The 14,472-nt window shown below is 41.8% G+C and overlaps 1 protein-coding gene across 1 annotated transcript in view; it reads left to right on the top strand.

Moving 5' to 3' along the window:
- Positions 1–11,846, top strand: part of LOC139423025 (neurite extension and migration factor-like) — an 84,533-nt gene extending 72,687 nt beyond the window's left edge. Inside the window, exons 2-3 of the mRNA XM_071174595.1 lie at positions 4,148–4,272; positions 5,272–11,846. Coding sequence (XP_071030696.1) covers positions 4,197–4,272; positions 5,272–9,272 — 4,077 coding nt within the window. The 5' untranslated portion in view covers positions 4,148–4,196 and the 3' untranslated portion in view covers positions 9,273–11,846. The remainder of the gene's footprint in view (positions 1–4,147; positions 4,273–5,271) is intronic.
- Positions 11,847–14,472: the final 2,626 nt, after the last annotated feature.

The following is a 14,472-nucleotide window of genomic DNA, read 5'->3' as shown; positions in this document are numbered from 1 at the left end:
CCTAACCGGGAATAATACATTGTGACCTTTCTCTTGCATTTCAAAGATGATGGAACAAAAAACACAAAGAAACACGTATTATCTTTTACCAGATCTAATGTGTTATATTCTCCTACATTAATTTCACATTTCCACAAACTTCAAAGTGTTTCAAATGGTATCAATAATATGCATATCCTTGCTTCAGGTCCTGAGCTACAGGCAGTTAGATTTGGTTATGGTCCGATCCTGTTAATGGGGTTGGTTATGTTTCCACTTGACACTGCAGAAATATGTATTCGAAGTTTCTGTATTCCTATTGGTTGGTTGAATTTACAAATCAATAAGGTGTTATTCCATTAGTCATGCTTGCAGATAGGGGGAGATCGCGAACATACATTCTTCCCAGTCTGATATTGACATGCAAGCATGTAGGTCACGTTCTGAAATAACGTATTCTACAATGTGTACGAGTTCACTACGTACATGTCCTGATGTGTATACAGTGCCTTCAGAAATGATTCACGCCCCTTGACTTTTTCCACATTTTCTTGTGTTGCAGATGGAATTTAAAATTGTCGCTGACCTACACACAATAATGCCCCATAATGTCAAAGTGGAATTATGTTTTTCGAGAAGGAAGCCTGGACAATTTTTTTTAAAATTCCAAAACATGCATCCTGTTTGCTAAAAGGCACTAAAGTAATACTTCAAAAGATGTGGCAAAGCAGTTAAGTTTTTGTCCTGAAAGCAAAGTGTTATGTTTGGGGCAAATCCAATACAACACATTACTGAGTGCCACTCTCCATATTTTTATTCATAGTGTTGGCTGCATCATGTTATGGGTATGCTTGTAATTGTTAAGGACTGGGAAGTTTTTCAGGATAGAAAATGTACAGAATGGAGCTAAGCACAGGCAAAATCCTAGAGGAAAACCTGGTTCAGTCTGCTTTCTACTAGACACTGGGGGATGAATTCACCTTTCAGCAGGACAATAACCTAAAACACAAGGCCAAATCTACACTGGAATTGCTTACCAAGAGGACAGTGAATGTTCCTGAGTGGCTGAGTTACAGTTTTGACTTAAGTCTGCTTGAAAATCTATGGCAAGACCTGAAAATGGTTGTCTAGCAATGATCAACAACCAATGTGACAGAGGTGGAATGTTGCACAATCCAGGTGTGGAAATCTCTTAGAGACTTACCCAGAAAGACTCACAGCTGTAATCACTGCCAAAGGTGATTCTAACATGTATTGACTTAAGGGGTTGAATACTTATCTAATCAAAATATATTTGTGTTTTATACTTCATAAATGTTTTACAAATGTTAGAATTTTTCTTCCACAGTTTTCTCCCACATTCTTCCACATTAGAATATTTTGTGAGGATTGTTGACAACAAAATTTGGAAAAAGTCAAGCAGTGTGAATACTTTATGAAGGAATATGTGTACAGTACCTGTTAGATATTGGGAGCATCTTGGGATGTGCTTTTGCATGTTATTTCTGTAAGAGCGAGTTAGCTAACATGCTCAAGATGGTAATGGTCACATTAGTCCCTGCTAAATCATAGTTATTTCCATGCTAACAGACAAACCATGAAACTACAGCCATCAACATACTGTTGTCCTACACATCTAATGTGATTCCTTGTGTCTATCATCAGGTACTTACATTTATTGTATTTTGTACTCTTTTTGTCATGGTTATGTTTGATTACAAAATACCCATTCTGATATTGACATGGAAGCGATGGATCGCAAATCTACAGCCATCAACATACTGTTGTCCTGCACATCTAATGGGCAACCCTTGTGTCTATCCTCAGAACAAACACCAATCAACTTGGCCCACTGGCTGGGTATTCCTTTCTTTAAAATCACAACACAAGAGAGTTACGATACACGATCACATATATTACACTTGTGCCGAGACCAGTCTTCTTGTCTACGCTGGACATCTGTTACACCCATGGTCAGGTTAACACTGAGACCCGTGGTCAGGTTAACACTGAGACCCGTGGTCAGGTTAACACTGAGACCCGTGGTCAGGTTAACACTGAGACCCGTGGTCAGGTTAACACTGAAACCCGTGGTCAGGTTAACACAGAGACCCGTGGTCAGGTTAACACTGAGACCCGTGGTCAGGTTAACACTGAGACCCGTGGTCAGGTTAACACTGAGAATCGTGGTCAGGTTAACACTGAGACCCGTGGTCAGGTTAACACAGAGACCCGTGGTCAGGTTAACACTGAGACCCGTGGTCAGGTTAACACTGAGACCCGTGGTCAGGTTAACACTGAGAATCGTGGTCAGGTTAACACTGAGACCCGTGGTCAGGTTAATACAGAGACCCGTGGTCAGGTTAACACAGACATGATCAGGTTAACACTGAGACCCGTGGTCAGGTTAACACAAACATGATCAGGTTAACACTGAGACCCATGGCCAGCCCGCTGGCATAGACGTCAGTTCACCGTCTTTTTTTGTTGCCAACTAACGTGAAATCACATTAGGTTGGGTAAAAATAGATACACTGATGACATTTTGCAAATCCAATCAGTATTAACACAAATACCATGGCTGGTCAGGTTAACACAAAGACAATGGCTGGTCAGGTTAACACAGAGACAATGGCTGGTCAGGTTAACACAAAGACCATGGCTGGTCAGGTTAACACAAAGACCATGGCTGGTCAGGTTAACACAGAGACTGGTCAACACAAAGACCATGGCTGGTCAGGTTAACACAAAGACCATGGCTGGTCAGGTTAACACAAAGACCATGGCTGGCCAGGTTAACGCAAAGACCATGGCTGGTCAGGTTAACACAAAGACCATGGCTGGTCAGGTTAACACAGAGACCATGGCTGGTCAGGTTAACACAAAGACCATGGCTGGTCAGGTTAACACAGAGACCATGGCTGGTCAGGTTAACACAAAGACCATGGCTGGTCAGGTTAACACAAAGACCATGGCTGGTCAGGTTAACACAAAGACCATGGCTGGTCAGGTTAACACAAAGACCATGGCTGGTCAGGTTAACACAAAGACCATGGCTGGCCAGGTTAAAACAGAGAACAATAGCCAAGTTAACACAGAGTACTCAGGCCAGGTTAACACAAAGACCATGGCTGGCCAGGTTAAAACAGAGAATAATGGCCAGGTTAAAACAGAGCATAATGGCCAGGTTAAAACAGAGAACAATAGCCAAGTTAACACAGAGTACTCAGGCCAGGTTAACACAAAGACCCATGGTTGGCCAGGTTAACACAGAGACCCAGGTTAATTACACACAGACAGAGACCCAGTCCAGGTTACCAGCATCATTCCAGCTGGCAATGAGTCAGCACTGCACTGGCAGAAAGTCTTGTTTCATGCGGCTCACAAACCTTTGTCGCAAATGGCCTCCAGGAGATGAAACAACATGGCTTAATAAGGTGTTAAATTGGACATGATCGTTAGACAGAAGGCTAATTTTATGCAACCTCTTATTGCTTCTTCTCCATCTTCATTAATCTGGCCATTTGTTTTTGCTCCTTGGTTGCAAGAAAATGGATGGTTGTAAGAGGACGAGGAGTGGGGAAGAGTGAACAGGAGAGTTAGAGAGCTAAGAATATTGAATATGGTACAGAAATCGGATCTTGTTGGTGTGATTTTATACTATTGTTACTTCTGACATTTGCTTAGAGCAATTCTCATAAAGCAAGCAAGTTATTGAGGAGTTTTCAGAGCTGAGAAATGCTTGATTAAAGCAATATACAAAAGGCCAGGAGGATTTGCCTACAATTTGCATACAGCCTGAGGCTCAGGTGTTGAAAAGTCTACTAGATACAATATACAATATATGTCAGTCTCCTATATTGGTGTCCAATATCCCTTAATAGCCCGTAGATTGGGACAGATATTTTAGGGGAACAAAGAATAGAATTGTCGGCAAAAAGCCATATTATTGAGGAGAAATATATATATTTTTTTGACATTTTCATACATAAAATCTCCATTCCCTAGGCACTTTTGAAGCCTTTCATACATTGTAGTTGACAAAGACGAGGGTCAACAGAGATGTACGTGACAGTGTATATTGTTATGATGACATAATAAGCCTTCTCCTTTTGTCAGCTCCAGTGTTTTTATTTTTTCATGTGTCTCTTTCTCTGTGTTTTTGCAGGTTGGATAGTGGCAAAAGTGTAAGGGACAACTAGAACCAAGCTAAATTGATGGATGTTTTTCAAGAACCCAACTTTTCTGTGCTGGCTCCAAACCTGGAACAGATCAACAAAGAGGATGAGAATGGTAAAGACATTTCATACTTGAATTAAAAAAATGATGGACACACCAAGATGTAATTCCTCACCTCAGGTGTATATCAACACTTCATACTGTATGTTTTAGCATTTTAAAATGTTTCTATTAAGGAACAGAGGGAATGCTGTCACATTATCACAGTACATTATGTCCTGCTGGTTACAAGGAGGCACAGAGTTCTTATGCTATGCATTATTTTCACCTCCTCTGCTATTAAATTTGCCTGTTACCTTCACAGAACTGAAAGGCAAGAAGCCCCAGCCTTGATATTTAGTGACCTTAACCTTTGCTGCATCTGAATGGATGAGCAATGTTTCAGTGCTGAGAAACGTTCCAACGTGTGGAATGTTTTCCTCCATTTTTTCCTCCTGAAAGTACTGATCATCCTTTCCCACCTCTAATGATCCTGAATGTCAAAGGGGGAAGACCACTCACAAAGAGCAGGGGAAAGGTTATTACGTTTGTCATTCCTTCCATGTATCCTTTAAATACATGAACCAGAGTAATAGAAGAGGCAGTGCAGAGGCCTTATTTAAGAGTGAAAAATAGGCTAATGGTATATTTCCACTATAATTGTCCCATTACTTTCTATTGGGTATTTTATTCTCAATGTATTCTTATCACAAATTATAAAGCACAAGAAACACAATGATGTGAAAATTATGAGCATTCCATTTTCCTCAATAAAAAGCAGAATTCACCTTTTCAGCTTGAATTAGCTATATTATTCCTTGTCTTTGTACAAAAGGATTACTTTGTGCAGCCTGTTTAAAAAAAAACCGACCTGTACATTTTATCAACTGTAAGAGAGGCTAGGAACATACATTGAGCTGAAAATGAAAAATTATTAAAGATAGGAAATAGTAGAGTATATTAAAATGTCCTCTCATATAGGACAGTATATTAAAGTACTCTCACATTGTCCATCAGTGAGTTCACTGGTGAATTAGTTATTATCTGATATCATCTCTCTGTTCTGCTCTATAGAATCACACATCCAGGACAGTAATCTGCAGCCAGACAGCACCGCCATCTCACCTACAGCCAATCAACCAAAAGGAGGCCATGAGAGTGAGAGGACCTCACTGAACCCATTCTCACCCCTCAGCCCAACAGAGACTTCTGAGCCCAGCATCACCACCACTACCACTGATGACTCCTCTTCTATCCATGCCATCTCCCACACCTCCTCTTGCACAACAAAAGAGGTGAGTCCCTGGGCTCTTCCAGAGGACTGTAGTAACAAAGCAGCTTTCACAATAATGGAGGTAGGGAGTGTATCAGCCCTGTCTGGAGGGGACTGCCTCATGCCACAAAGCCGCACGTGCCTGGGCTGTTTCATCGAGACCAAGGACGCTACAGAGCCTGAGCCAGGGCTGGACCTGGGCCGGGACTATGACCCCTGTCCTGTCTCCTGTCCTGACATGGCCATGCAGTGCATGAGTTCTGGGGATGGTATCCGCTACGGGGATCAGCTGCTCTCAGACCAGCTCCTCAGCTACCCAGAGCACAAGATCAGGGCAGAGGAGAAGACAGATGATGAGAAGTCAGCGGAGGACAGCGACTCAGAGGACGCCACGTCGAAGAGTATCTACGAAGGCCTGCTCCTGGACAAGTGCAATGGTGAGGAGGCTCTACTGGCCAACTCCAGCCAGGACTGGGGCTGCTTTGAGTCCTTTATCAGCGAGAGTAAGATCGAGCTGCTGGACCTCTGCTCTAAGAATGAGCTCTCTGTCAACCTCTTCTCAGAAGAGGACGTAGACAACTACATGTTTGATGATGAGGACGAGGACTCCACCCTGGGCAGTGACGTGTGCTCGCTGAAGATCCGCTACGAGTCATTCCAGGACAACGTCCGAGAAAAGACCAACCCCATTCAGGAGGAAACCCAGTTCAACTTCTTCCCAAGTGTCGTGGCCAAAAAGGAGGGTGAGGGAACAGTGAAGAAGGGAGCTGAAGGGGCACAGGTGAAGGGAGAGATAGTTGAAGTCTGGGCGGCTGGAGAAAAGGTTGACAAAAACAACAGCAGCAGCTCTGTTGAGGTGACACCGAGTGTCAGTCCAGAGAGCAGCTACCTGTTTGACTTCAACAATTCCACAGTGGACTCTGGAGAGTACAGCGATGACAGCTCCTGTACTGGATCCTCCCTTGACACCTGCCAGACCAAACAGAAACACTGCTTCCTCTCCAGGGAGAACTCCAGCTCCTCCAGCCAGCTGAGCTATGGGCTGAGGTCCAAGAGGAAAGTCAGATACAGCGACGACTATCTGTACGACGTGGATTCTATCGAGAGCGAGAGGAACACAGAGAAAAAAGACAAGCAGACGGTGGGTACAAAAAAAGAGGAGGATGACGACTGGTGTCCAAAGAAGAGGAGAAAATCCTCACGAAAAGAGCCTCCGGTGATAATCAAATACATCATCATAAACCGATTTAAAGGGGAGAAGCACATGTTATTAAAGCTTGGCAAAATTGACACATCAGAGACAACAGTAAGCTTAAGTAAGGACTTAGTTCATAAGTACCAGAGAATGGCTCCTCTGAAAGACTACTGGCAAAAGAGGCGCCAGGAAATGCAGGAGCAGCGCATGCTGGCTGCTGGTGATAAAAACACATTTCCAAATGGCTGCAGGCGTTCCCTTAATTCGAGCCTGACAAAAAGAAAATACAGGATTGCAAATAGAGTCCGGATTCAAAGAATTCACGCTGTAAAGCTCTCGCCAAACCTCACCAATCACAAGCAAGAGGTGGGCGCAGCTGAGGATGAAGCTGCCTGTACAGATATGGAATCTATAACAACAACGACCTCTGACTGTGCTGCTAGATTAGACCAAGGCAGTGTGACAGGAAAAAGCAGATCGCTAGAGAGGGAGGGGAAAAGACTTGGGAATAAGACTGTGCAAATAAGGAAATTTAAAAGCGAGGCCAGACTGAGGTTGAAAAAAATGAACGAGGCTCAGCGGGAGGATGGTAAAACTGTGATACAGCTACAAGAGGTTGGCCCACTATCCCCAAATCAGCACCCTGACATAGTTTACTCCACTGCAGGCAGCCCCCAGCTTTGTGATGACTCCACTGTGAGTGTCGACCCCAATGAAAAGTCCCCTTTTACACCAGCCCCCTGCTCCCCTTCCAGTATATTGACCCATCCTGTAAATGTGAATAGTGGTCTACATGTCATCCCTGGAGGCTACCTGCAGACATTACTAGAGGCCTCTGACTCATCCAGTAACACTGGGCTGACATATTACTCACAGCAGCATCAGCAGCATCCCCGACAGCAGTTTCCTCATGGCCTCTCCCAGGAGGAGAATCCATTCACTAACCTACAGCTGGCCCAGAGCTGTGTTCTATCCCCACCCTCAGAGTCTGAGCTCCAACAATCTCCCTCTAACTGCTCCAATCAAATGGAGCCAAACTTCACTCACACATCATGGCAGTCTGAAGGTAAACATTTATCATTTACACCTGATATTAAACCTGAACCTTCTGGCTTTTCCAGCACCATTTCTTTGCCAATGACAAACAACTTGCCGTTGTCAGGATATAGTCAAGTCAATGTAGATGGCAACAGACTGCTGTATGATAAGGCATATTTACCTGAGGAGCCACCAGGACTAGACTCAGGCCTACAAGTCAGCCGGTCAGCTGAAGGGGAACAGGTGCAGTTCCATAGAGTCACTCTAAACACAGAGAACGGCAGGCTGGCCAGCTATGACTCTATGAGTTCACTGTCTGCCACCTCCAGCAACTACAGCTCTATGAGTCTCAAGTCCTGTGAGAAGGAGAGTGAAGAGGATGTGAACGAGAACTTCTTGGCCCACTGCAGTCCCAAACTGGTGATCCAGCAAAGTACCGATGAAATCACTCCCCTCAGGGAGTCTACAGACCTACTGGACATCTCCAACTTCACCCCCGATAAGTTCAGGCACTCGCCGTTGTCAGAGATGTCGCCACCCGACACACCAAATCTCTCCCCACAGGTGATGGGGACAGAAATGAGGGAAAGCCTAGGAAAGGCCAGGGAGTTTCAGGGAGAGACAGGAGACATGACTCTCTCAGCTACACCTGATGGGACTAAGTGGGACTGTAATGTCCTGCCAACACAAAACCATGATGGCAGAGCGATAAACAATCATCAGTTCCAGTTCCATACTTTCAATGATAATGACGGCACATGCAAGGTTGATGGCCCCAACGTATTTGATGAGCAGCCCGAATCCATCGGAGGTCGAATTAAAGGTCCCAAGTCAAAAAGGAAAACAACCAGTAAACAGAAAACTAAGGCTCCAAGGGCCCCCAAGACAGAGAAGAACAAAGCCCCTAGACAGAATTCTAGTTCATCCAAAAAGCTAAAAGCCCTGCTTGATGCAAAGGCAAATGCAAAAGGTGAAGAAAGTGAAGGCCTTGCTGGACTGTCAGAAGACTGGCCTTTACTGGAGGAGCATGGTGGGGGCTGGGCAGACGGCGGCAACAACAACAGTCCTGTGGATGACGACCAGCGAGAGTTTGAAGAGCCCTCCAACATCCTGTCCAACATAGCCTCTGGTATGGCAGAGGTCCAGAGGTTTATGAAGGTGTCAATCGAGCCACTGTGGGACCCCATGTCTGGACTCTGTCAGCCTCCAGATGCCAACAGCCTTAAAACTAAGACACTTAAAATCCTGGCGGGAACAACAGCTAATGTCAGGAAAAAGGGTGGTTATACCACCTCCCCTGTGGCAGGAAGGGGCAGGAAGGCAACGGGCATGGGAGCCAAAAACCAAGCCAAGTTAATTCCTTCAAACCCCTTCTTCCCCCCTCTCATGCTGGACTGCAACATGTTTAACAAGTCCAGCCTCGGTATACCTGGCATCTGTGGGCCCGCACACAAGAAAATGTACCGTCACAAAACCGGTGCAAAATTTGCTCGAGACGAAAACAATACAGGGAAGCGGGACTCGAGCAAGAACGTAGCTCTGATGGCCTCTTATGAGAAACTGAGGTAATATTTTGTACCGGTGGCTGCAAAATATGTCCCACTCACTCTCTTTCCTCCTGCCCCTTGCTCAGTTCCCTGGGTTCCCTTACTGCTCTCCCTTTTTGACTTAAATCCAAGTGTTGCATGGCATTAACCTTGACTACCCCACCTGCTTATTTTACCCTAAATAGAGCCAAAATAACTTGCATGTAAAATTTTATTTGTTCCTGAGAAGCTACCTATTGAGTGATTGATTGTCTTCAGCTTGACTGGGTTTTCAAACTACCGTGGCTCCATTTTGTTTCTGACTGCTGCTTGATTCACCTTTCTTGGTCTTTAGATTGTTTTGTTTTTTGTTACTTTAGGTTTGACTTTTGTATAATAAGAAAGATTGCCTTGAAACTGCTTTGAAAATATTTTTTTGTGATACTTAGTGGTTTGCTTTGTGTTTTCATTTCTCCATTTCAGCAGAACAGCTTGTCCCATCTTAATAATGTCAAAATTCCGTCTGTGGCTCTCCACAAAATAAAATCCCAGTTCAAAGGTTGTCCGTCCTTACATTCAGACAGTGGTTTTCTTCAGTGTAAGAAGAGAGAGTGGAGTGAGTCATACGTGAACAGTTACAGTAGGCCTATCCTATCATTACTGATATCACCCTGCCATTCCAGTTGTGGATGTTTCGCTGGTGTTGGAGAACTGTATCACTGTTCTGCTGGGAACCAGACTTTTCAGAATTAAAAAAGGGACTCTTTTTGTATTAACAATAAGACAAATTTATCAAACTGTCCTAGTTGTATTAATATCTTTAAATGGTATTATTTGTCATTGGCTTATTGCCATGGTTTGGGGAGAGTTGGTGGGAGGGTAAGTGGAGTAAGTACCCAAAATTGCAATTTGTTAATGCTATTGTACAGAGACATATGCACTATTTGCAGAATATGACAATAATTATAATGTTGAAAATGGAATTAATGTGCCAAACGTTGATCAAGTACCTGTATAAACATTTTCTATCTGTATGTATATTGGCTGTTTCATGTTCTTTTTGTTACGGTTGTGCGGTGGGGGTTCTGGACTATGGTGGCCGGTCGACATTCCAGAGATCTTACACTTGGGATCTATTCCGTTTGCCAAGCACCTGCAGCTGACAGTGATACACATTTTACCAAAATGCAAATGACTGTCTTTTCTTTCATACATTCTTCTGAAATAATTGCCATCTGAACTCAAAATCAACAGCCAGCATGGAGATACAGAGAAGGGGATTAAATATGCTCTAACGGGTTAATTAAATCAAGATCATCGGACTACAAGGTTCTATCTGCATTTTTGTCAAAATGTAGTTATTGGCATAGCCTTGATCTGTTCAATGTTCTCTACCTATATAGTACTGTAAATACACCAATTCATGTTGTTAAGTTCAAAAGAATAGAAGATAAAAATTCCTGACACCATTGAAACCAATGAGGGTTCGGAACTTTAAAGCCAATTATCTCAGAATCATATTTTTGCAGATAGAACCTTATAGTCCCAAGCGCTCAAAATCTTGAGGTTTGCATTTGTACTATACTCAAGATTAACACACAGATTAATGTAATCTCATGCATTCACCTACCACTGCACCAACATGGAGCTCTATATTAGATTTCTACAATTTATGTCAATTGACATAAATGTATATTATTATTATTAGCTCAATATTTATTGTGAAGACCCTTGTCTCTCGCAACCCCCCTTCCCCTCCATCTTCTCCAAGTTGCCAGGCTAGTCATTTAGATGTGGGATCACGACAAGTGTCACCACCAGGTGGTGTGGAGTAGACTGCCTTATATCATCCCTGCCCATTGTCAATTGAATGTACTGTACTTCCTCTCCAACAAGAGTTGTATATGATGTACCACTGTTGAGCTGCCTTGGAAAGGTGCTTGAAAGCAAATTCATTTACAGGTAATTGAAAAAAGGATGAAGAAATCCTCTGTGCCCTATTTATGAATGTATTAGATACTGTTATGTTTGATGTAGCCTAATTCTGCCATGATTTTGACATTAATTAAAATTATGTTTTGCCTTTTTTTTGTTGAAAATAATATTGAGCTTTATAAATATCGTCAGAGTTGTTGTCAGAGGGATTCCAGAAGAACTCTTGACGTCCTCGATGAATCTTGTATATTTTTCAGTGTGCCGATTTGTAAAATATTTTCTAAGTGTATATTTTTCTTAGAAAGTGCTGTGAAGTATTTGTGAGTGTGGATACTCTTTTTTCACCTTTACAGGCAGTGAAAGGGATGCATAATGACATGCCTCTGGTTTTAAAAACCAAAATAACAAACACGACAACAAAAAAACTCCAAAAAATAAGAGGGTAAAACACTGGGAAAAAAGTTGTAACATTTTGTTGGAAGTTTTGTAATCAGACCAATCTTGTTGTGGGAGTGTAGTGCTACTGTGTAAAAATTATGATAAAACAAAAAGAAAAACTGAAATAAAGACATGTTTGTGATTTTATTGCTGTTTTATAGATTTTCATGTAAATCATTCTAGTATTATTTTGTTTTGTTGTAACTGTTGCAAAGGTTTAAATATTTGTGGACAAGCCTGTATGGTGACAATGTAATATTGGTAACTTGCTGAGTTTTGTAATAATGTTTATGGAATAAATATAAAATAAAAATTAGCTTTTGATTGCTGCTTTCAGATGAGGTCTCCATTTTCTTCAATGTAGGGACTGTATCAACCTCTTTCTGAAAATGTATACAGTCCTTATGTTGCATGCATCTTGAAGATTTCAAGAAATGTTAAAATATTTATTGTAGTCTGTGCATGTGTTTGCATGTCTGAAAATAGATTCATTCCCAAGACTCCACAAAATGCTAAACATGTTACTTCATATCATTTTTATTAACAGATATTTGCTTTGATGAATAGGCACATGTTTAGAGAGACTACAATCTATCTACTCCAGTGGCATATATTCATGGATGGCTTCCCCAAAAATTTACAAAAACACAAAAAAAACAAAATATTTTATCTCTCGTGTTTCATTATTTTCCTTCAATTCACAAGAGGTTGAATGTGTCTCACCGGAGAAAGCATCTGAGCGTGCAAAACAGCTCCCCTCTGTTTCTGTATGTGTAGCCCATCTAGCTGATGATGTCTGGTCATTAAATGCAAGGGAAGCAAGTGAGAATTTGGCCTCCCTTTATAGAAAAATTTATAAAATAATAGCCAATCAACGAACTGAGTGAACTCAACTGCGAATGGTCCTAGTGCACCAAAAAAAAGTGTCATGGGAAGCCAGTTTGGATTTGGCTTCACACCAATCACATCACATCAATAGCCAAAAGTCATAGACAGAAATGTTGTTCTGTTGTTGTCCTCTGGTGACTAGCTAGTTAGCTAAAATTGACCCTGTCCTAAATTAGCCATGGATGGAGATAAGGATTTGAACTTGTGGTTTTACTTAATTCTCCGTACTGGCCAATGATTACAATGGCGATTCTGATCCATGAAAGAGAGGAGGATGGCAATGGCATTAGGGTGAGTCAACATGTTTTTTCTACTTACATACATAAACACACACACACACACACACACACACACACACACACACACACACAGAAATCAGTACCATGGAAAGCCACATGATATTTAGTTTACGTTGATTGGACTACATTGTTGTTTTTGGAATATTTTAGTTGTCACTGAATTAGATTAAGCATAGGTAATTTGATGATGTTGACATGTTTAAGTTGAAATGATCCTGGAATAGTGTAGGCAGCTCCTGATTTCTTGGCGACTTGCAGCAACTCCGGTGTTCTAAATCAATAGTTGTTTAGTAGTGCTGGAAACACATTGACCAACTGTTTATTACATGCAATATGCTTTGTGGACTCCACCAGACAGAGGTTGATCTCTGGTTTTGTGATGAAACAAAGATGTGGTTGAATTTGTTCTGCCACTGTTTTCTTATTGTCTCGGCCTTAGGCCTATATATCACGGTGGCAACAAGGTAGAAGAATTAACAGGTTATAGAGCAAACAACACAATTATCACAACACTTATGTTGTAATATGGCTTTTTTCCCCTGGCTTGTCTTCCCTAGTGATTTTACCCACGCACCAATCTACTCTAGATTCTAGAAGTCTTGCATGGACCGGTCAAACTAGTGGCCTAATTATCATCAAGTTTTAGTGAAAACCGTTTAGTCTGAATTATCTGGATAAATTAGTAGGCCAGACAATTTTAAAATCCTTTATGGCGTAAACTATTCCTATGTTATGTTTAGTGGTTTGGCACAAGGAAGTACAACTGATAGAGCTCTTAGTCCAGCAGATGGCACCATTCAATCGTTTTCTCTTTATGAGAATGAGTTCAGACTATTCTGGTGTATTGTCTTGTAACACATGGTTTGCATGGATTATACGTTGCACAATAGGTATGTTCATATACTTTTCTTATCCACTGCTGCACACATTTTAATTAAATAACAGATAAATAGGAATGTGTGTGAATGTTGCATGTAACAACAATATTCCAACCAAATTAAAAAAGATTATGTTGTGTATCTATTGTTTACGGTAACAGCATAACCCAAGGTCAGCATGCTCAGTATTTGAGTGAGAGGAGTAAGAATGTCTACCACTGAGGGGAAGACGACTGAATATTTATTAAATGTAACCTGGGGAGGAGGTGAAACAAAACACAGCTATGGAAATACACAGGGTGCATTCTACAACTAGTTGTATCCTTCCTTTTCCCTCAAGGTAAGGAGGGGTGGACAAGTCACAAGGAAAAGAGAGACTTACACATAGAGAACGTTTCCACTAGGAGGCATGGATGGAGGAGATATATGTGCAAACAAGGGTCTTCAAGTCAAATTTTATTTGTCACATGCGCCGAATACAACAGGTGCAGACCTTACAGTGAAAAGCTTACTTACTACAAGCACTTAAGCAACAATGCAGTTTTAAGAAAATACCTAAAAAAGTATGAGATAATAATAACAAATTATTAAAGAGCAGCAGTAAATAACAATAGCAGGGCTATATATTGGGGGTACAGGTGTTGAGGTAATTGAGGTAATATGTACATGTAGGTAGAGCTTTTAAAGTGATTATGCAGAGATAACAATAGATAATTTAACTTGGAATCTAGTGATTAGACAGCTTCTGGCGAAAGCATTTTGGCCTATGCAGATCAATACACTTCTACGCCAAGGGCTTCACATT

The sequence above is a fragment of the Oncorhynchus clarkii genome, chromosome 12 (genome assembly GCF_045791955.1).
Source record: "Oncorhynchus clarkii lewisi isolate Uvic-CL-2024 chromosome 12, UVic_Ocla_1.0, whole genome shotgun sequence".
In the NCBI taxonomy this organism is placed as follows: Eukaryota; Metazoa; Chordata; class Actinopteri; order Salmoniformes; family Salmonidae; genus Oncorhynchus; species Oncorhynchus clarkii.
Note: the sequence above shows the minus strand (reverse complement) of the source record. Positions and strands in the feature narration are given on the sequence as shown.